Below are 20,296 nucleotides of genomic sequence, written 5' to 3'. Positions count from 1 at the left end.
TACTATTATCACTACTAATACTATGTTTAGTATCACTGCCAATCTTGGAAAAGTGAAATATATCGACGGCTAACCCCAGCTGGAAGCATGCTTGATTAGCTGATCGTTTGAAGGCATATCATACAAGGACAACCTTGGGAGTTACATTATCTGGGTTTATGTATATGCAATCGAAGACGAAGTCCTGCATAAGTGGATACCATGCAGGCACCCGTGGACCTGGGCAGGATCAAACATTGCCAAAAATACCCGTTCAGTTCAACTCTTTCATTGAACTCATGGGGACAATGGTGAAGCTGATAGCCCCAGCGTTCGCCGTACCCGCTTCTTTAGCGGGTGCCCTGACGGATTGGCGTATTGGACCTGGATGCCACAGATCCGGCAAGAACCCCGGGCACCAGTCGGCAAGGAATCCTCGCAGAAACCTAAGCCACCCAGGTCGAGCTCATGGATTCGCTCTGAGTTGTCTCAGCACGTTCTTCACTGTCCCCGCCCTCTCTTTCTAGGTTGATAAGAAATTATTTGTCTGTATCAGACACTGGGGCCATGCCATCATAGACTGGATGACTGGTTATTCGGATCATACTGACTTGGATATTAGCAATGTCATCATTCGCGTGGGCAAGTTCCCTTATCGATACACTAATGGAGGTATCATCTCCACCCACAAGAATGTCCTAGGCCACATATTTTTCTCTCTGTTGTCAATCACAATGATCTGACGGTTGACGATACGGTCTATCTTGCCTCGGAGTTTGCGGGTGATCAACGCGAGGAGTACGAGGCTTACCTTAGTGGTCAGATTTCTGTCTGGAAAAGCTTTACGAACCAGAGTATAGCCATGAAGGCAGGCTTGACGTTGTCAAATATCATGCAGCAGCTTGCTATTAAAGGTTGAGATTGAGCATCGTAGACCGAGAGATGTCTGAGCGATAGTAGTGATGGTTGCATTAATATTGATTTCCTTCGTGCTTTGCACTTCCTGATAAGCCATCCTTGATGCTCTCTCTTCTGCTGAATCTAGACTACTTCTACCCTATGTCGTGCTTTTAAACACCAATGCATCTACAAAGATAAGATTCCACCCTGTAGATCCTCCCCGCACTCCACATGCGCCTATTCAGTCCCCACATCTATCCGCACTCAAACCGAACCACCTACAACATACATCACCCTCATACGCAGAGCCACCATGATCAAAATGACCTTTCAACTCCCAGAACAATTCGCCCAGATACCTCGCTATCAACTCCTATATTCCCATGCATCACCAATTCACCCACTAAAATCGCTCGCACCCCCACCTGGACATCACCCCAACCATCCCAAGATATCCATCTTCGCCAAACGTGAAGACCAATCATCGCCCCTAGCATGTTCAGGCAACAAATACCGTAAGCTGGAATACATAGTCCCAGACATTCTTTCCGACGCCCCAAGGTATGGGTACCATGAACACCACCCACCGGGGGAAAAGATATTCCCCTCCGCGGACCAGCAACCATGCTCGTCACAGAAGGCGCAATCCAAAGCAACCACACTGTCCAAGTTGCCGCCTTAGCACGAAAACTAGGACTCAAAGCTCTGGTCCTGCTACACCGCGGTACGGGCGGTGGACTGCGCACTGCCTCTGACAAGGGGTCGTTTCTACGTACGGGGAATGTGCAGATCAATCGGTTCTTAGGTGCCGATGTACAGGTCTATGAAGAAGGGGATCCAGTGGCCGATGACGCGAATCCGGTTCTGGAGAAATTGCGTGGAAAAGGCGAGGTTCCCTATTGGATTCCTGGTGGGGCGAGCCTGCATCCGCTCGGCGGACTCGGGTATGCGCGTGCAGCGGTGGAGATTGCAGAGCAAGAACAGACGCTTCAGTTAGAGGGATCGGGAAAATTTGATGTTATATTTGTGGCATGTGGGAGTGGGAGTACGCATGGAGGGTTGATTGCAGGGTTTAAAATGCTGGATAAGATGGGGGGATCTACGGTATCGAGGAAGCTTATGGGAATTTTGAACTCACCGACGAAGCCACGAGTTTATCATGAGGAGAGGGTTCTTACTTTTGCGCGGCGCGCTGGTGCATTTATTGGGTTGGATGCAGAACAGAATATACGTAAGGAAGATGTGTGGCTTGAAGACGGGTTCGTCGGAACGGGGTACGGGATTCTGGATGAGCATACCGGCCTTGCTTTGGAGAGGATGGCGCAGATGGAGGGTGTTATCTTGGATCCGGTGTATACTGCTAAGGTTGCTTCGGCAATGATGCAGTGGGTGCAGGAGAAGGGGGTCAGAGATTATGCGGAGGAACATGGGTTGAAACATGTGAATGTGTTATTTATTCACACAGGTGGCCAGGCTGCACTAGGAGCATATGCAGATAGACTTTGAGGATAACAATGGGCCGGACAAAATAACAATGGCTGCATTCAACTAGTATTACACGGTGACTAGCAAGTAAAAAGAAATCGAGGAGGTGGACTATCGCGGTCATCAGAAACATAGCCGTTAGGTGGCATTTGAAAATAGAACATAGAAGAGAAAAGAAAAGAGAAAAGCGCTAAAAAACTCCACGGGCACGCCTGGCCCTGTCACCTTGTAAGACACCCTTGTCCGGAATCAACCCGCATTGGACAGGCGAGTGGTAATGAGAAACACGTGAGGAAAGATAGATTCAAAAAGAGGAAAAGTTGAGCACGCATTCAACAATAGCGATACATGGGAAGAGGAACAAATCAAGACTCCGCCTCAATCTTTTCGTCACTGATCGGCGCCGTGGCATCTTGGATGTCGACACTATGAACATCGCCGTTTTGAGCAGACTCATCATTGGGAGAGGGTGCTCGGCTACTGCCATTGCTAGCATTGAGTGCCTCAAGAGCCTCGTTGGCATGAGTGTTCTCCATAGCCTCTGCCTCGGGCTCGACGTCTTGATTGGTAAGATCTGCAAACATCTCGTCCATATTTGGACGAGGGCTGCTGCTGACAAATTGAGGATCACGATCGAAGCGAACTGGACTGAAAAGAGGAGGCTCAAGGCCTTGCTGGGGCGTTGGAGAGCGTGGTAGGAAAGAGGGGGATTGAGTAGCTTCGGCAACATGAGGCAAGAATGCGGAAGATGCAGGCGCGAAGGCCGGTGTTGAATCACTGGCGGGCAGGGAGTAATTGGCAGAGAATGGATATGATGTGTTATTGGCCGAGTCCGACATGGGAGTCAACGTCGGCCCGGTGGTTGGAGGCTGGTTGCTATTTGGGGTTGGCGTGGCCGGCTGCAAAGAAGTGGGTCTGGGAGTAGTCTGAGGCTGGGCCTGCAGATCGACCGACTTGCGCTTCGCTGCCATGTGCTTCGCCCGCAGATGCTCTGGGAGATCTTCGGGACGTTCAACACCAAGTTGCGCCATGATCTTTTGCTGCTTAGTGGGCCGAGGTTTGCGGGTCGAGAGGGACTGGTCCAGAATTGGTGGTGGTTCCGGTGCAACAGGCGCCCATTTATGAATCTCCTGCCGGAAGAAGTTGGTCTCATATGTTAGAAGAACCTCAGCACCTTCAATCTTCCGCAAGTAGAAAATTAACGTAGGTACTTCCTCCGTAGTCGTACAAGCAGCGTTGGTGAAGCCTTGGAGGAAATCACGGAACGCAGTAGCCTGGTTCACGATGCTATCCAAGACTCCCTCCTCGTCGGGCTGAAAAGGAAGGGTAGCGATCTCGGCTTGCCAGTCCAGCAAGTCTTCCAGTTTGGGGCGAGCTGCATCCCGAGGGATCTTCTGGCGCCAATCACAAATTGGACAAGTGTATTTGTCAAACTCCTTGACCTTGCCTCGCGCAATCTTCAAACATTTCCCATGGTACCTAGGTGGTATTAGTTATGGATGTTAATCTGGACTAGGTAAAAATCCTACTCACCACTCGTGACAAACTTCACATTCAATCATCATCCCTGCTTCCGAATGCCTACAGATGCAAAAAACATCCCGCTTGCGAGACTTCGGACCCCAAACGTTGGACACGTTAGGATTGGGATTCTCCAGCAACCCATCCGGAGTGTTGTCTCGGGAAGAAGGTTCAACAGGAGGACGATAGCTGTCCTCCAAGTCAAAACAGTAAGAATTTCGCTTCTCCACATACTCCATATGGGACTTCAGGATGTGTAAAGGAGCATTAGCTTTGCCGAATAGCTTTTTGCCCTTTCGCATCCAGTCCTCGTGGCGCTTCTGCTCACGTTCCAGGTCGATGGCCCCAATTGGCCGGCTGTTGAGTTGCTCGAGAGACTCGGTGAGTTCACGAACATCTTTGTAAACAGGTCGATTCCTCAGATCGGGATCCTTGCTCTTTTCATACAGAGTCTGGATCCGTTTCTGTGCCTCTCGCTGTTTGGTCAAGATAGCATCAACAGCAGCTAAAATGTCAGGGGAAACCGGGAAGCGAGTGGCTTGCGCCGAGAGAGCCTCCAATTGCTGGTAGTGTACCGCCTCGACCGCCATCAATTCCTTGGCTTTGGTTTCCCATGCTTCGCCGTGTCGGCCGAGTTCCTTGAAATGGAGCAGGTGCTCATTGGTGTCAGAAAGTCCTAGTTTTTGTCCTGTGGCAATAATCTCCTGGCAATCCTTTAGGGTGAGGTATTGGTCCCGCCTACGAGCGGCCTCTTCGGTCCATTTCAGTTGTTGCGATATTTTCTCCAAATGTTCGACTTCCGGGATCTCCACGTTGAAATTTCGGCCGGACTCAACGAGTTCCTCTATATCCTGGGTCGATCGGGTATGCGGGTTCATCAGGGCGGCGTTAACATCCTGGCGGAATTTTTCGATCTCGCGGGTCTTCTCTTCCAGAGCCGCCATCTGTGGACAGTCGAAGGAAAGTTTATCAGCCTCTGCCAGTAGGGCGTAGATACTCTCCACTCTGCGGACTTCACGATCACGATCGTCCAGCTGCGCCGCCTTGGAGCCGGCCTTGCGCCATGCTTTTTCGTTTTTTCTGCGGTTTTGCTGCTTCCGGGTGATGTAGTTGTTCGCCTCCTCAACCCATTTATCGCAACGCTGGACGAAGGCCGCAAGATCTTGGAGGCCAGGCAGGTGGTACGGGATTTTCTCACCTTCACTGAGCAAGTGGTGGAGGGCCTTCAGCTGGGGCTTTGGCTCATCCTCTAGGGTCTTGTCGAGCTTTTCCCCCCATACCTCGGGGATCCTGGCTCTTTCTTGGACTCTTTGGACCACTGCCTTGAGCTCATCATCACTGACACGGTAGCGCAGGGTGTGGCCTGGCCCCAGGAGTTTCTGGGGCAGGGACTCACCACAGCAGTCATAAGCCTCAACATGCAACAAGCAAAGACTCTTGCCTGACTTGTGGCAACGGAACTGCGTGAGGTAAGTGTAGGTCTTACAGTGCTGGCACTGATAGTCATCCTCCGGGAGATCCTCCTCTTCCACTACGAACTTAAGCTGACATTCACCTGTCGGGGTGTTGGTGCCAATGCCACAATTATGAGGCATAGCGTCCCGATGGCGGGTCAGGAACGATGCTCGGTCAGCGAGTTCCCGATGGCAAGTTCGCTCAAGTGCAGGTGCCAGCCACTTGGCAGTTGTAATGCTTGTATCTCGAGCAGCAGCCGTGAAAAGTAGTTCATCATGGGAAAAGCACGGATGCCGGCGGAATGTTTGTAGGCGTTCTACTCCTGCTGCGCCCCAGGGTTCCCAATCGGCAGGGGCAAAGTTGACCGCTTCATTGAAGTTGAATCCGTGGTTGAAGCCAGCATGGTACGCTTGGGGGAATGTCAGAACAAACTGACCAGCTCTCTGATCCACTGCATAGACGTTGACACCAGCCTTCCGCAGCTTGTCCGGCGGCATTAAGGTAACGAGCTGAAACAGAAGGTCGGGCTGGCCTTCGAATAGCTCCGGAACTGCCTCACGCATAGCTGCTTCAAAAGCCTGTGCATCGGCCCCAGGGATTCCATACCAAGTCTTGGTCGCACCAAAATGCTGGTAGTTGGCAGAATAGGCGTAATGATCCTCGTTGTGCCAGCAGAAGGTAGAGAAACACATTCCTACATAAACCCACGGCACAGTCATGCCAGAGACATCGGACTTGATGTGACGGAACAGCGAATCTCCATAGAAGGGGAGGACGTTCAAATTCCAAGGATCGGAGGAATGAGGATCAAGCGGGTTTCGTTCAATGGTGGGGAATCCACTGCCATGGGTGGTAGAGTGAATATCAGCACCGTATTCGACCTCAACCGTCTCGTGCAAGTCCACCACTAGTTTCCAGAACTCGGCTTCCACATCGTCCTCAGTTTCACGTCGATGTGTGTTGAGAACGGGATCAAATGGCATTTTGGAAGCGAAATAGCGCTTCTTGAACTCGTTCGCCTTTTCTTGGAATTGCTTCAATGAATAAACACCTCCGTCTTCAAATCCGAACTCGCCAGTTCCTACCAGACATTTGGGACAGTGCCAATCATAATCTGAAGGAGCTGTGGTGGATGGGTCGAGGCAGGTTGTGTGGTAACCGAGTTCGCAACTATCGCACATGAGAATACTCGAGCGGTCATCAGACTTGCCGCATGACTCGCATTTCTAAAAACAAAAGCTTAGTTAAACCAGTCAATATTCATTGTCAAAAAGTAGCTTACCTCGCCGGTCCGTGGCGCACCGTCCTTGCGCGGCTTAGGTTGTGCGGGCCGGAGAAGGGACATATGTGAGCCTGCCACAGTTGGAGCACCATCTTGTAAAGTAATTGACCGTCAGATAAGAGTCATAAAATAAGCACAAAACAAATACGATACCTTTCTTAAGGCGCTTGCTCCGCCGACCGCTGCCTCCGTCGTCCCCATTGTCGGGTTGGGAACCACTGTCATGACTAATTGCGCGCTTTACAGGCAAGCCGGCCTGGCCATTCGGGACAGGTGTCGAATGAGCGGGGTGATCAATGACATTTTTGGGTGTTGCCGTTCCATTTTCCCCTTCGTGTTTGATGGCTGGGCCATTGTTCACCACTGCAAAGCCCGGTGAGTGGATAGCAGGAGAGTGAGCAGCAGCAGGAGAGTGAGCAACAGCAGGAGAGTGAGCAATAGCAGGAGAGTGGTTGACGGCAGTAAAGCCACCTAGACCAGCATTTACGGGGGTAAAGCCAGAGGGCGCTGGACGCGGAGGGGGCGTGGGTTCGACGGATGGGGTGGGCATATCAGCGGGATTGTGCACTGGTGTACTCGCAGCTGGCACCATTCGCATTAACGGTGTTTCTTCACGCGGTTTGGAAGGGGTGCCATTTTCGTCCAGTATCGGCTTTTTGAGCATAGGTGAATTCCTCGGGGATGGGGTAAAAGGACCACCATGTTCCATCTCAAGCTGCTGCTGGACGCCAGGCTTGGCCCGAGCAAGGTATTCCTCGTACGGCTGTAGGTAACGCTGGTAGGAGTTTTTGAGCGAGGTCGACAGAGAAGACATGATCTTTCCGCTGTATCCAAGGTCGCGACCAATCTCTGCCCATTTCTTGGTTTTACACACTTGCTCGAATCCACCCCGAGTTTCAACAGCCTTTTTCAGCTTGTAGAGGTCTAGAGGGCGTTTGTCGACGCTGGGTAACCGGCTGTAATTCGTCCCGTGCTGCTTGTGAAACATGGCGAGCCCATCGATATAGTTCATATTGGCGCGGTTTCCTGGGTTAGAGTCTGGGTTAGAACCGCGCTGTGGAGTGGTTCCACCGGCAGCAAGATCAGCCGAACGCGGGGCCATACCTCCTTCGACCGAGTTGAGTTCTTGTCGACGGGTCTTGAAATGGAATCGCTGGAGAAAAGGATGCAAGTTAGTCGACCAAGTTTAAGACAGGATTGATACAGTAGATGGGAGGAGATGAAATGAGCCTCCACGCGTGTCGAGGCTCAGCAAATTTAGCAAAAATGATGACAAGGATCTTGCAAGAGGCTTACCTCTGTATCAATCGCAAAAGATGGCTGCCAGCCATCCGGTGGGATAACTCTGCAGATGCCATATTTCTTCCCCTCGGGTGCAATCTTCTGGATGTACGCCACAGGATCCTTAAACTCCTCCTCGGTTGGGCGAAATGTCGGCGCCTCGGGAATGCCGTGAGGGCGAATGCGCTTCGATGGCTCGCGAGGAGCATTGGACTGGCCACGCCGTTCTACAGTGGCCAAATCAAGTGGTGCGGATCTTCGAGCGCTCAAGGGTACGTTATGGGAATGCGACGGGTGGGTGCTTGAAGATCGGGTTGGCTGAGGGCCCATCGAGGGCCGGCTGGCCATCGGGCTCGCTCCGGTCGAGGCCGGAGCCACCATCTCTTCTGATTGTCGAAATTATGGGATATATGAGAGGAGGATTCCGGCCTGAATGCGCCTAATTCGAGTACCGAGGGAAAGGTCACTAGTAACGCGATGGGCGCATTGGAAGGGTGACGAGGTAGAATCGAGAACAAGGGCAAAGGTAGGTTTCCTAGGAAGAGTGAAGATGGGAGGAATTCGGAGCCTCGATATTAAGATTAGACCGAGGTGTAGGGGGTAAAGAGGACAGGAAACAAGGAATAAGAGAATCAAATGGGCGACAGTTAAGCCAAAGCCGCAGGAGAGGAAAGGAAAGGAAGGATAGATTTGATAGTGGAGGAATGGGATTATGTGCAGCGGATGCTCCGAGGTACCATTGGGGTCACTTCTGTGTGGGCCACTTACGGCAAAGGGACTTGTAAGTGACTCGACTGATCTCCATGGGACCAAATACAGTACCGTATGGTCATAGGCTGGTCATGATCGACTCCGGTCCGCCATTTAGGCGCGGTTCCTGACTCTGATATTGGTAATATACGGTAAGTATTGAAATATAGCGTAATCTATTGTAGTATACGGTCATATCCCGTAATGCGCTGGCACATTCTCGAGTAAGATGTGGTAATTGTACCGTCACTAATGCTCGAGGCCGCAAACGGGGAGACGCATCATACGGTCCGATTATCTGTTGGATCAGGGATTTACCGGCAGGTCCGAGCGCTTTTTTGTGGTTCAATACTGAGTGGGTTCGTTTGTGATACATGGAATTTTATGCATTATCCCCCATATTAATCGTTGCTTATACTGTAGACTTAAATAGTATGTATCAACCGAATTCCCTGCTAAACTAAAACCCTGCGTTTATCTTGTTTGCTCACAAGTTACATCTAAATTGTGATCCTTGATACGCTTTACTTGAAAATTATGACCACTCCGTACCGCGGCACGTCGTCCCATCAAGCTAAAACTAGATCAGCGCGATCGGCCAAGCATTATTGGGGCCAAATCGCCTCATCCATATTTCTTACACCAGGGAGAATGATGATTTCCAATACATGATAACATAATTGTTGGGCATTTTTGAAGTCGCAAATTGTCATGTGATCCTCATAGTTGACGTGGCCGCGACTTACGACCGACTTTCCTCCCAACCCAGGAAGATAAGCAAAGACCAGTCTGCAACTATGGAGGTGCAGGCTGAAATCCGGCCGATCCCGGGATATTACTGCTGCTACCTTCTTCGCTCAACCGTCCGACACGCCTCTCTTTACATTGGATCCACGCCAAACCCGATTAGGCGACTTTCTCAGCACAATGGGGATGCTAAAGGCGGAGCCAAGCGCACGGCTCGTGACCAATTACGACCATGGGAGATGGTTTTGGTCGTCGAGGGTTTCATGAGCCGCGTAGGGGCTCTCCAATTCGAGTGGGTTTTCTCGTATCCTCTTGTGCGAAATATGCAACTAATCATCTAATGAGACTAGATGGGCTTGGCAACACCCAGACAGAACGAGACACATCGCCTCAGATGCCGATGATCATCCATCTCAATCAAAAGTCGTTGTGAACCCAAAGACTGGGAAAACAAAACCACGACCCGGTCGCTCTAGGAGATCTTTGACGGCCCATCTAGAGGACCTACACACCCTACTACGATCGGCCTACTTTTCCACGTGGCCTTTACGTGTGCGGTTCTTCTGCGCAGATGTCTATCGCGTCTGGAGGGTGTGGAACGACCGTGTGAGTACGCCTCTTCCTGCGGACAAAGTCATCCTGGATGGGGACTGTTCAATGCAAGGTGGTGTCAATAACAACCAAAGAGTGGATCACATTCAAAATCTATCAGTCGACTACACACCACTCGAAAGCTACCTCGAGAAGTCGATGTTTATTCTGGACGACTCAGACGAGCTGCAATGTCAGATATGCAAAGCGCAAGTTGAACCCAGTACGCAACAGATCGTGATGTGTCCACAGAGTTCGTGCCGAGGCACCAGTCATCTATTGTGTCTATCTACCCATTTTCTCGATACAGGTGATGACTCAGATGCCCTTGTGCCGACACGGGGCAACTGTCCAGCATGTAAAGAAATTGTGGGGTGGCCGCTCATGATGCAAGAGCTGAGTCTTCGCAATCGAGCCGAGAAGGAAGCTCGATTAATCCTGCGCAGGAAAGACAAGCGCGAACGGAAGGAATTGGCGAAACATTCAAGTAGCCAAAGCAGCCCCAAGAAATCGACCACCGCGCGTGACGTCTCCATCGAACCAACGTGCTCTCTCACCGAACATGACCCCTTGTTGGATGATGATTGGTGTGAAAGAGTAGAGCTGGAGTCGGATACAGAGTTCAGCAGTGGGAAGCGCGCTCTATCATCTCCACAGCCCACCAGATTGGAAATCGTGATTGAAGATAGCGACTGGGATGATGCAGAATCGTAGAATGATGGAAGGAATACCCTAGAGCTTATTATGGTTGACCATAACATCTTAGTTGGCAAGGGGCCCCAATGTCCTCAAAGGTCCGGTCACATCAAGGCTTGAAATGCAACCTGAAACAGCGTTCTGGACTTCTTGCGATACTTCTTCCAGTGATTTTCCAGCATCGATCACACGAATATCCTCCTGTCGATCAAATAAGGTGCGAAAGAGCTCCCGGACACGTGTCTGCATTGTCTCATTCTCATACCGCTCCGCCCCGTAACCACCGCGTTTCGCAGCCTCCTCGGCGGAGATACTGAGGAACAGGCAAATATCCGGGCGAGGGAGGCCGATCTCTGGCTGCCATGCCCACTCCAAGGAGAGTGTGGGGTTGGCTTTGGCAGCTGAGTAAACGGCACCTGAGTAAGAGTAACGGTCCACAATGACCGTAGTACCGCTTGTGATGTCTTGTTCAATGCTCTTGGCGATCTCCCATCGGTTTGCTGAGAACAGAAGATGAATGGAATGGTCGTCTTGATTGGCTGAGCCCAGTAGGTAGTTATTTATGAGCTGACCAATGGGTGTTGTTCTGTCTGGGCAAATTTTAGAACAATATCAGAGTCACTTGATGACATTTTTACACACCTGGAAAACGAATGTATTTCACAGTCTTTCCTTGATTTGAGAGATAGTCTCGTAGCATTTCGCATTGGCTTGATTTTCCTGCGCGGTCGAGTCCCTCGACGACAATGAGCGTACCGCGCCGCGTCGGCGCATGCTCTGACTGGCTGGCCATTTCGAATTAGGGATTATCGCGTTATAGGACAACTCTGCAATGGTTGAGATGTTAATTCATATGCAGATATATGTTTAAAAGTTCATATACACTCACTTTAGCCTGTCTCTGTTCCACCAGATGATAAACACTTAGACCTATCTCGTCGCGTCGATGGTCCGAAGAGCGCGTCCCACATCCACGCCGAACGGTGTAAGTCTCAGCACGGCCCGTTGGTCACATGACCTACCAACTTAGGCACAAGACATAGATCTATCAGCAAGCAATGCAGAAGGAGAGCTGAAAATCGTTTCATTCGCTAGAGATAAGTAGCACCAATAAGATGTGAGATTGATTTCTTAGTGCGACCAGTCCAGACATTGGACCCTGGAGGTACCTGTGAACCGACCTTTGAGGATCAAACATCGAAATATATATATTTTGCAGTCGATGAGATATCATTAGGCATTTATTTTTGCATACGTGTCTAGAAATGCCACACAAAAGTGACATCGGAGACCTTGACCGCTCAGCAAACCTTGCAGCCTTTATGTGGCAGCTGGGTATATCCAAGGTCTTCCCCCCGCTTCCTGGGCTGGCACACAATTTGACGATCATATGCACCCTGCTCATGATCCCACTCAAGTGCTGGCTATAAAAACATTTTTTCTTTTTCATGCATGGGATTGAGTAGCTGCAACAATACAATGATATTAATGGCACCTGTAAAATTACCAATCGGCTTCAGTTGCCCCGAATAATGGCGGCAAAACTCGTTCTATAGAAATCAACCTCGTTTGCTCCCCCGGCTTTTCTCCCCAATACAGGCATCCAATGACTAGAGCTGGCCGGGCCCACACAGTAATATGCTAGGACTTAGGCGATACTAGAGTGCCATGTGAACGTCAAAAGATGAACAGCGGCAATACTTATTGAGTCGACGGACGAAGCTGAATGGAAGGCACTAGACTCTTGCAGGACGTCATCAATAGGTAGATCCGAATTGAAGTGTGCAAAAGTGCAACGTATTTATGAAATTATCATCAAGGTTGTTGCCTATACTTATGCAAGGGAGGCTGCGTCTCGTGCCAGATAAGAACGATGTTGATCTGTCGATCAACCCGGCATTGAGGAAATCGTGGATAATACTGGCTTTAATTCTCATGGTCTTCGAACAACTCCTCTAGCAGAAGTGCCTGTAGCAATTACACGAAAATTATCATGGAGAGAGAAGAAGAAGAAGAAGAAGAAGAAGAAGAAGAAGAAGAAGAAGAAGAAGAAGAAGAAGGATAAAGTTGATGAGGGAACCAATAAGCCAAACAACGAAGGATACATATGTGTTGGGAATTTGAATAGTAAAACATTGGAAACTACGCAGCTAATTATTTTCACTGAACTTCCAAGTGCTTTTCGATCAAAGGGGCCGGTTCAACAAGCCATCACCTCCAGTCTTCCTTCGGCTGTCAGATCCAGTGTAACATTATGGCCTTTACCACTCAATTTATACAGACAACGGAGCTACTGTTTTTGGAATTCTGCAATTTTGATTTGTTAGATTTCGGACGATAGAAGATTGAATGAGACGAGAAAGAAAGATACACCTACAATCGCAGGGTAGACGATAGCATTCTTTAGGCAACAGAGTGTGTCTTCACTCTCACAGTAACCCGAATCTGATGGGCTGGTTAGTAAGGAAATCAATGTCTTCACATTTGCGCTCACCTGCACCGCATCGAGTCCCAGCGGTATTTCGAACAACATAGCCGGTGCAACAATAACATGCTCCCGGACTTCTTGCGACAAACTCATTCTCATCAAAAGATTCATCAGAGAGTTCATCAGCGGCAGTAAAACTTGATAATGCAAAGAGAGTAAAAAGATGAAGTAACTTCATTTTCGTAGTGCTAAGCCTGTGGTGCTGTGGTAGAATGTAATGTTCAGATCAGTGGTCTCAAGATAATTACAAGCAAGGCAAAAACGTCAATTGAAAGTTTTGAAGATTTGCCGGCTACTTTAAATAAGCCAACTTCGGGTCTAGAATGTTAGTTTCCACAAGATTCATTGGAATTACCATTCATCATTGACAGCTCACCTTGCTAACTTGAAACCATGGAATAACTTAGTGGCAGCCCAGAGTCAGCTCCATGCTCCGTGTATTGTAGTTTTGCCACGTCTAGATTGTAGGGTTGGTGGCGGATCTAGTTAGTCGCGACATTGGGAATTGGGTACGATCTACAAGAAAGAAGTTCTCCCACATTTCCAAGGTCCAACACAGGTCGATCTCTAAACTTGCTTTCGATCGACGGCTGCTGAAAATCTAGCCGGTATGGTGATCCGAAAGCCAGATGGTATGATTAAGGGCCGACGGAAGATTCCTCATGTATGACACGGTATGCCATAAGAGTGCTGTCTTTTCGTAGTCAGACCGTGGTCGTTCGTAATCAACAGAGACAAGCAAAAACAGGAAAACAAACACAAAAAATGGAAGAAACTGGAGAAAGTAGCAGCTTTCGATTTTGGCTAGATTCAGATCCACTATAGATCTATATCGATGGTAAGAGCCGTTTTCAGACGTGAACTCTCTTTTGATCCACCGATGTCTACACCCTGGTTCCACCTAGACCACGCGGCAGTCCTTTAGGGAGCCTATGGGCCACATAACAAACGACAGGGCATAATCGTGGTTTAATCACACAGATGATCCTATAATTTCTTGTTTTTAATTGTGATTGCACATCTAGGCGCATACTCAAATATTGTTTGTAATGCGTCATTATTTTCAGTTTTGCAAGCGCTGGGTCTAGGCTATACCCGACCCGGGCTTTGGTGGAATCTGGAAGCCTTTATTTCCAAGGGTGAACTCGTATTATGAGCTTGTCTGGTTTTTCCTTGTGTCTACGTCAAAAGTGTATCTGTTCGTATCTTTGTCATGCTGCTAAAATGGAGCTTTGCCATCGTGAACGTGACTGCACTTACCCCCATGAATTGAGTTTATTGGCGGCAGCCTTTCCTACCAGCTTTGAACTACGTTCATTTGTCTCATCTTTACGGCTCACATGGGGTTTCAATCGGGCAAATACATGGTGATGCCGACTTCACAGACAACGTTAGCGACACCGGTTTTTTTAACAGAAATGAAGCTGGGACCCATCGACGCCGTTTACACATGGGTAAATGGGTCAGATCCAAGATGGAAAAGCGAGAGAGACTTTTGGTATCAGCAATGGGTTCAAGGATTTGATGGACCAAACCGGAAAATCCAAAATGAGCGTAAGAGTAGCTCCGAGGATGATGGTGCTTCTGCCGACTATCATTTTCGAGACAACGACGAGCTCAAATATTCAGTTCGCTCCTTGGACAAATATGCGCCATGGATCCGCCAGATATTTATTGTGACGAACGGCCAAGTTCCCGCTTGGTTAGACCAGGACAATCCTCGCATCAGAATTGTTAAGCACTCGGAAATATTTGATAATACCTCTCACCTGCCGGTTTTCTCATCCTCTTCCATTGAGAGCAATTTGGACAGGATTCCAGGCCTCAGTGATGCCTTTCTTTACTTCAATGATGACGTTTTTCTTGGTGCCCCTATATGGCCAGATGATTTTATCACACCATCTGGAGAGCAAACGATCTACCTATCTCACCCAGTTCCACTAGGTGATGATGCATACCCGGAGTATTGGGCTGGAGGCAAAGAACCTACTCCAGATAGTCCCGAATTGAAACGGGGGCGAGAGCTCGATGACTACGGCTTCGTGGATGATGAGCAGGGCGGTGTAAGGATTGAGCAGCTAGTAGGAAAAGTATATGCCTCTTCGGCATGCGATGTGGAAGCAGAGGTCCCTCAGTCCATACTTGATGAAGTTTTGAGGAACGACCTTCCTCTAGGACATGGTCACATTAATATTACCTCACTCTTAACCCACCAAAATCCCACCTCAAACGATGAGGTATCAGAGACGACAGAAAGAATGTCAGCACTGGATACCAAAAGTCGGATCAAACTTTTGGCGCTACTAGATGCATTACCGTATTGCCCCAATGACCATGATTTGGTGGCTGATGCAATTCGATCTGTGATAAACGCCTTCAACGAACGATTCAGTTTTTCAAAACACCTGCGGAGGGTCCCATCTCATATGCCTCATATGATCAAAAAGCAAGTCCTGACTGAACTCAAAAGAATATTTCCACAAGAATTCCAACAAAATTCAGCCCACCGGTTCAGACACCCCCAGGATCTACAGGTTGGCTTTGCTTATTTCAACTACCTCATCAATCGGCCCAACTTCTTGTCTTCTACCATGTGTGGGTTACAAGATCAAAGACCTGGCATAGATCGCAATTGCTGGTATGAAGAATATCATATCCGCACCCTGGAAAGCCTTCTGTACGGGGCCACTCCACCGGCAGGCTTTCACGACTCTTTTCAAAGGTGTCTTCACAATGGCTCTGGGTTCACAAGCGACTTACAGTTTCCGACCGATGCAGAAAAAAGAAGAGCTGTACCTATTAAAGACGTGGAGCGTTGCATCGATATGCCAAAGTTGCGATCCAATTTGCAAAAAGCGAAAGGATATAGACTGAAAATGGGAACCGATGTGGCCTTTCACATGTTGGGAGACGAATACCAGACTACGATGGACCAACTGCAGTCAACGAGAGACCGACGAACGAAATTCATCTGTCTCAATGATGATATGAAGAGCCCATCAATTGACTTGAGACGCGCTTTTAAGCAATTGCTTGAAGACCTGTGGCCCGAGCCTTCGGTCTTTGAACTGCAGGCAAGACCCGTTGCCCCCAACGAAAGCAATAAAGCAACGTCTCACGGGGAAGGAGATTTTCCGTATATCTTGTATATCTCCATTCTAATTTCGGGATGTACTCTGATACTGGTCTTGGGTTTGCGAATTTGGGCCAGACGAATTAGGCGCAGGACCACTGAGAATTAGCCCCGGTTTAGGGACGGATGCGCCGGAAGAGGCGTGGACAACAGATCTAAGAAAGGCGATTTGATCCATGGTTCATGACTACAACTGGGTCATTAAGAGTTCTGTGGCACGAACCAAACAAGATCCATGGATACTTGAACTTGGGCTGGATGTGGTGTTTCAAACTTCACGTAATTCAAGCTTACACTCTCCTTCGCCTAATACAAGCCTTGCTCACGTATCATGAAACACACATACTGCATTAAGCGTGTTAAGCTCAAAGATGTTTCTCAGAATTTGTCTCTCTCTTTTACTGGGCTCAATATTGACCAAATTGCCCCTGATGAGGTTCATTCCCCAAAGCTCTGCTTCATCTAGCATGACCCTTTTGCTCCTTCTCATCATTGGATCCCAAGGATTCATACTGAGCCCAGAGACAACATATGCAAGTCACTGGAAAGACATACCAACAGCGACAGATAATATTATCCGACAATCTCAAACATGTCCAGCGTCCTTCATTCCCCTTCCTAAAGGAACTCCAAGAAGAATCCCGCAGATCCAACACCAGTTCAATCCTGAAACTGAATACGATCGGCTTGAAAGGGCCGAAAGGCAACAGGCTGTGAAAGCAGCGTTCCAACATAGCTGGAATGGGTATAAAAACAATGCCTGGCTGTGGGACGAAGTATCGCCAATCAGTGGCGGTCACAAAAGTCCCCTTGGGGGCTGGCGGGCAACTTTGATCGACTCCTTGGACACACTACTTGTAATGGACTTGAATGAAGAGTTTGAGACCGCAATTGAATCCCTCCACGACATCGACTTTTCCACCTCGAAATCACCAAATATCAATGTCTTTGAGACAACCATCCGATATCTTGGAGGTTTGATCAGTGCATATGATATGACAGATGGAAAGCATTCTATCCTTCTAGAGAAGGCACAAGAATTGGCAGAGCTCTTGTATGGGGCGTTTGATACGCCAGACAGGATGCCACATACACGATGGCGATGGATCAGGTAGGCATTGAAGGTTTTTTTTTCAACTCTAAGAAATGACTCACCAGATCCTAGGACCAGTTTTCAGTCTTTAAAACAGCCCAGTGAACCTAAGCTCCTTGCCGAAATAGGTTCTTTGAGCCTAGAGTTCACTCGGCTTTCACAAATAACAGGCGATCCTACATATTATGATGCTGCACAGAGGATAACAAACAATCTACACAGTACACAAAACCAGACTAGATTACCGGGTCTATGGCCACTCTTGTTTGAAACTCATGTATTGAATCTCACAGAAGCCTACTTCACAGTAGGTGGCATGGCTGACTCCACCTACGAATACCTTGTCAAAGAGTATCTTCTCCTTGGAGGTCGATCATATCAATATCGGGACATGTACATCTCTGCAATGGAAGGAATCAAAAAGCATCTGCTCTTCCGTGGAATGGACAAAGATAGGGGAGATATATTATTTGCTGGAAATATCCGGTTCGACCCAGGATCCGACGAGGGGGTCTTTGAATATCAAATGGAGCATCTCAAGTGCTTTCTCGGGGGCATGGTTGGACTTGGCTCTAGAGTATTTAGTCGCGCAGAAGACTTGTCTATTGCACGAGAACTCGTGAACGGGTGTATTTGGGCATATTATCTCATGCCTACTGGGATTATGCCCGAAACTCTATACATTAGTGGCTGCAGAGATACAAATCGCTGTGAATGGGAGGAAGAAAAATGGTTTCGTGGCATTTTGGGATGGCCAGAAGGAAAGCAAATGCCTATGCATTTACGTGAGGCGACTCGGCTCATTATTCAAGATCATGGGCTACGGCCACCAGTACTGGAATTTGCTAATCCGAAATATCGTCTGAGGTAATTTAGAGTATCCGATGGGATTGACTGAGGTACAAACATACTGACTTTCCTTGACAGACCTGAGGCGATTGAATCTATCTTTGTCTTGTACAGAATCACCGGTGATAAGTCACTCCAAGAGGCTGCATGGCGAATATTTCAGAACATCGAGCGGTACAGCAAAGTCGAGCATGGCTATGCCGCTCTCAACGATACCCGTGACATACGGACAGCAAAATTGGATATTATGGAAAGCTTCTGGCTTGCAGAAACACTGAAGTACTTTTACCTAATTTTCTCAGATCCGAACTTGATCAGTCTGGATGAGTATGTTCTGTAAGTATGGCGTGTTCCTTTTGATTGGAGTTGAAGAACTCGACTAACAAGTTATACTCCATGATGTAGTAACACTGAGGGACATCCATTCAAATATGCATAAGTCCTTTCTACAATTTGAAAACCGCATTTTCCTATTTTAGAATCCAGGCAACGAGCTCGAAATCAAATTGTAATTTGTAATTGAACTCTTCAGTCTACCTTCTTCAACGGCTAATATCTGGCCCCGTGCCGGCCACCTGGGCACTCAAAGATCGAATATTGCGTATATGCTCTGTGATTTACGGTTGTCCCAAGATACTTTGTCTGCGACATGGACCAAGGAACTAAAATAATTGACTACCATGGTTCTAGTCTGCCACTATCGACTTATCTAGGCCGTCGACAGAAACGGCGAGAACACGAACACCACCCGCATATGTTTGGAACTATCGTACCGGTCATACGCCGATCTCTTCTCGAGCTTATTCTAAACTTGATCTGTAATTGCAATTTCATAGATCTAGGCATCCGTCGACTTCCGGTAGCTGCAATGCACTACCTAGACGTTGGATAGGGCGTTGGCCTTCAAGTCATTTTTGTTCAATATTGGCTGCCCTCGGAATATCATCAATCTAAAAGACGATCAACATTTCCTGGCTCCAAAAAAATCACTTCAGAAGTCATCCGAAAGGGAATAGCTGGTAAAAATGGTTGCAGCTATTGCGAAAGCAGGCTTCCCTGTTAATCAACATCCTCAATTGAGCTGGGACTTAATATTCACTGCTTGGCCTACGGGGCTGGTAACCGGTAACTATTCTTATGATACACAATTCAAACCTCAAGAGTTACCAGTTCTGGGAATAGGGAATTCTGTCAAGCTAGACTTGCAGGTTCCTGAGCTATCATCGTTATGGAATCAGACCAGTCATTCCGACAGTTCGAAACACTTTGTTCCAAGTTTACAGCTCCAAAACAATTACCAAGCGGTCGAATTTGAGGGCAGATGCCGTGATATCCCAGCCGTGCCTATTTCAAACGACCGGGGACAATTGCACAGCACGGAAATATTCTCACGTGGATGGCCTGACCAGGCCCCAGACACTGTTTGCGGCTGGGGATCCAGCGAAAAACATACCCGACTAGTTCGAAAAGAATTCGTTGAGTTATTAAACACCTACCATGTGAAAGTACTTAATGATGCTGGCTGCGGTGACCTTTCATGGATGAGCATGGTAGACCTCGACGGGGTCGACTATATTGGCTACGATTTATATGAGCGAGCGAACTGGGCCGATTTACGACAACGCGGTTATCATCTGGACGTTCTTGATATCACGGCAAATGAACTGCGCCCTGCCGATCTACTCATTTGTCGCGATGTTTTCATTCATTTGCCGAACGACATGATCCTTGCCACGTTGGAGCGATTTCGCCGATCGGCCTCCCTGCTCCTCACTACAGGCTACACCAGTGACCCGAGTCTGAGTGAAGGGGAATTCTCGAATTTCAAGCGAATGGATGAGCCAAATCTGCATCACAGAAAGCTCGATCTTACTCTACCTCCATTCAACCTTGGCCAACCTCTTGTTCGCATCCCAGAGGACTCGCCTAATAAATATCTCGGACTCTGGGACCTGAATTACCCGCAAACTTGCCTTTGATGACAGATATTGCTTTCTCAAACATGTTAAATTTCACGACTGGAGGAGAGGCTCTTGTAGTCTCTAC

At 48.4% G+C, this 20,296-nt stretch overlaps 6 protein-coding genes across 6 annotated transcripts; 4 read left to right on the top strand and 2 right to left on the bottom strand.

The window, feature by feature from the left end:
* Positions 1-1,503: 1,503 nt before the first annotated feature.
* Positions 1,504-2,385, top strand: N7503_011263 (1-aminocyclopropane-1-carboxylate deaminase/D-cysteine desulfhydrase; the record flags this gene model as incomplete). Its single annotated transcript, XM_057070809.1, has 1 exon — positions 1,504-2,385. One exon carries the CDS (start codon positions 1,504-1,506, stop codon positions 2,383-2,385), a length of 882 nt encoding a protein of 293 aa, XP_056917420.1.
* A 344-nt stretch (positions 2,386-2,729) lies between these two features.
* On the bottom strand, positions 2,730-8,284 carry N7503_011262 (uncharacterized protein; the record flags this gene model as incomplete). Its single annotated transcript, XM_057070808.1, has 6 exons — positions 2,730-3,843; positions 3,898-6,566; positions 6,623-6,714; positions 6,776-7,648; positions 7,727-7,775; positions 7,919-8,284. 6 exons carry the CDS (start codon positions 8,282-8,284, stop codon positions 2,730-2,732), a joined length of 5,163 nt encoding a protein of 1,720 aa, XP_056917419.1.
* Positions 8,285-9,409: 1,125 nt separating this feature from the next.
* Positions 9,410-10,705, top strand: N7503_011261 (structure-specific endonuclease subunit SLX1; the record flags this gene model as incomplete). Its single annotated transcript, XM_057070807.1, has 2 exons — positions 9,410-9,692; positions 9,751-10,705. The coding sequence occupies exons 1-2, from the start codon at positions 9,451-9,453 to the stop codon at positions 10,703-10,705; spliced, it is 1,197 nt and encodes a 398-aa protein (XP_056917418.1). The 5' UTR covers positions 9,410-9,450.
* Positions 10,706-10,721: 16 nt separating this feature from the next.
* N7503_011260 (bifunctional thymidylate/uridylate kinase) lies at positions 10,722-11,501 on the bottom strand. Its single transcript, XM_057070806.1, has 2 exons — positions 11,330-11,501; positions 10,722-11,277 (listed from the first exon to the last, which is right to left on the bottom strand). The coding sequence occupies exons 1-2, from the start codon at positions 11,478-11,480 to the stop codon at positions 10,754-10,756; spliced, it is 675 nt and encodes a 224-aa protein (XP_056917417.1). The 5' UTR covers positions 11,481-11,501; the 3' UTR covers positions 10,722-10,753.
* A 3,092-nt stretch (positions 11,502-14,593) lies between these two features.
* Positions 14,594-18,590, top strand: N7503_011259 (uncharacterized protein; the record flags this gene model as incomplete). Its single annotated transcript, XM_057070805.1, has 4 exons — positions 14,594-16,320; positions 16,775-17,419; positions 17,474-18,268; positions 18,329-18,590. The coding sequence occupies 4 exons, from the start codon at positions 14,594-14,596 to the stop codon at positions 18,588-18,590; spliced, it is 3,429 nt and encodes a 1,142-aa protein (XP_056917416.1).
* Positions 18,591-19,275: 685 nt separating this feature from the next.
* On the top strand, positions 19,276-20,229 carry N7503_011258 (class I SAM-dependent methyltransferase; the record flags this gene model as incomplete). The annotated part of the gene is made up of 1 exon (XM_057070804.1): positions 19,276-20,229. The coding sequence occupies one exon, from the start codon at positions 19,276-19,278 to the stop codon at positions 20,227-20,229; it is 954 nt and encodes a 317-aa protein (XP_056917415.1).
* Positions 20,230-20,296: the final 67 nt, after the last annotated feature.

Source organism: Penicillium pulvis, assembly GCF_028828015.1.
Source record: "Penicillium pulvis strain IBT 33274 chromosome Unknown scaffold_8_segment0_segment0, whole genome shotgun sequence".
NCBI lineage: Eukaryota > Fungi > Ascomycota > Eurotiomycetes > Eurotiales > Aspergillaceae > Penicillium > Penicillium pulvis.
This window is presented reverse-complemented; position numbering and strand designations above follow the sequence as displayed.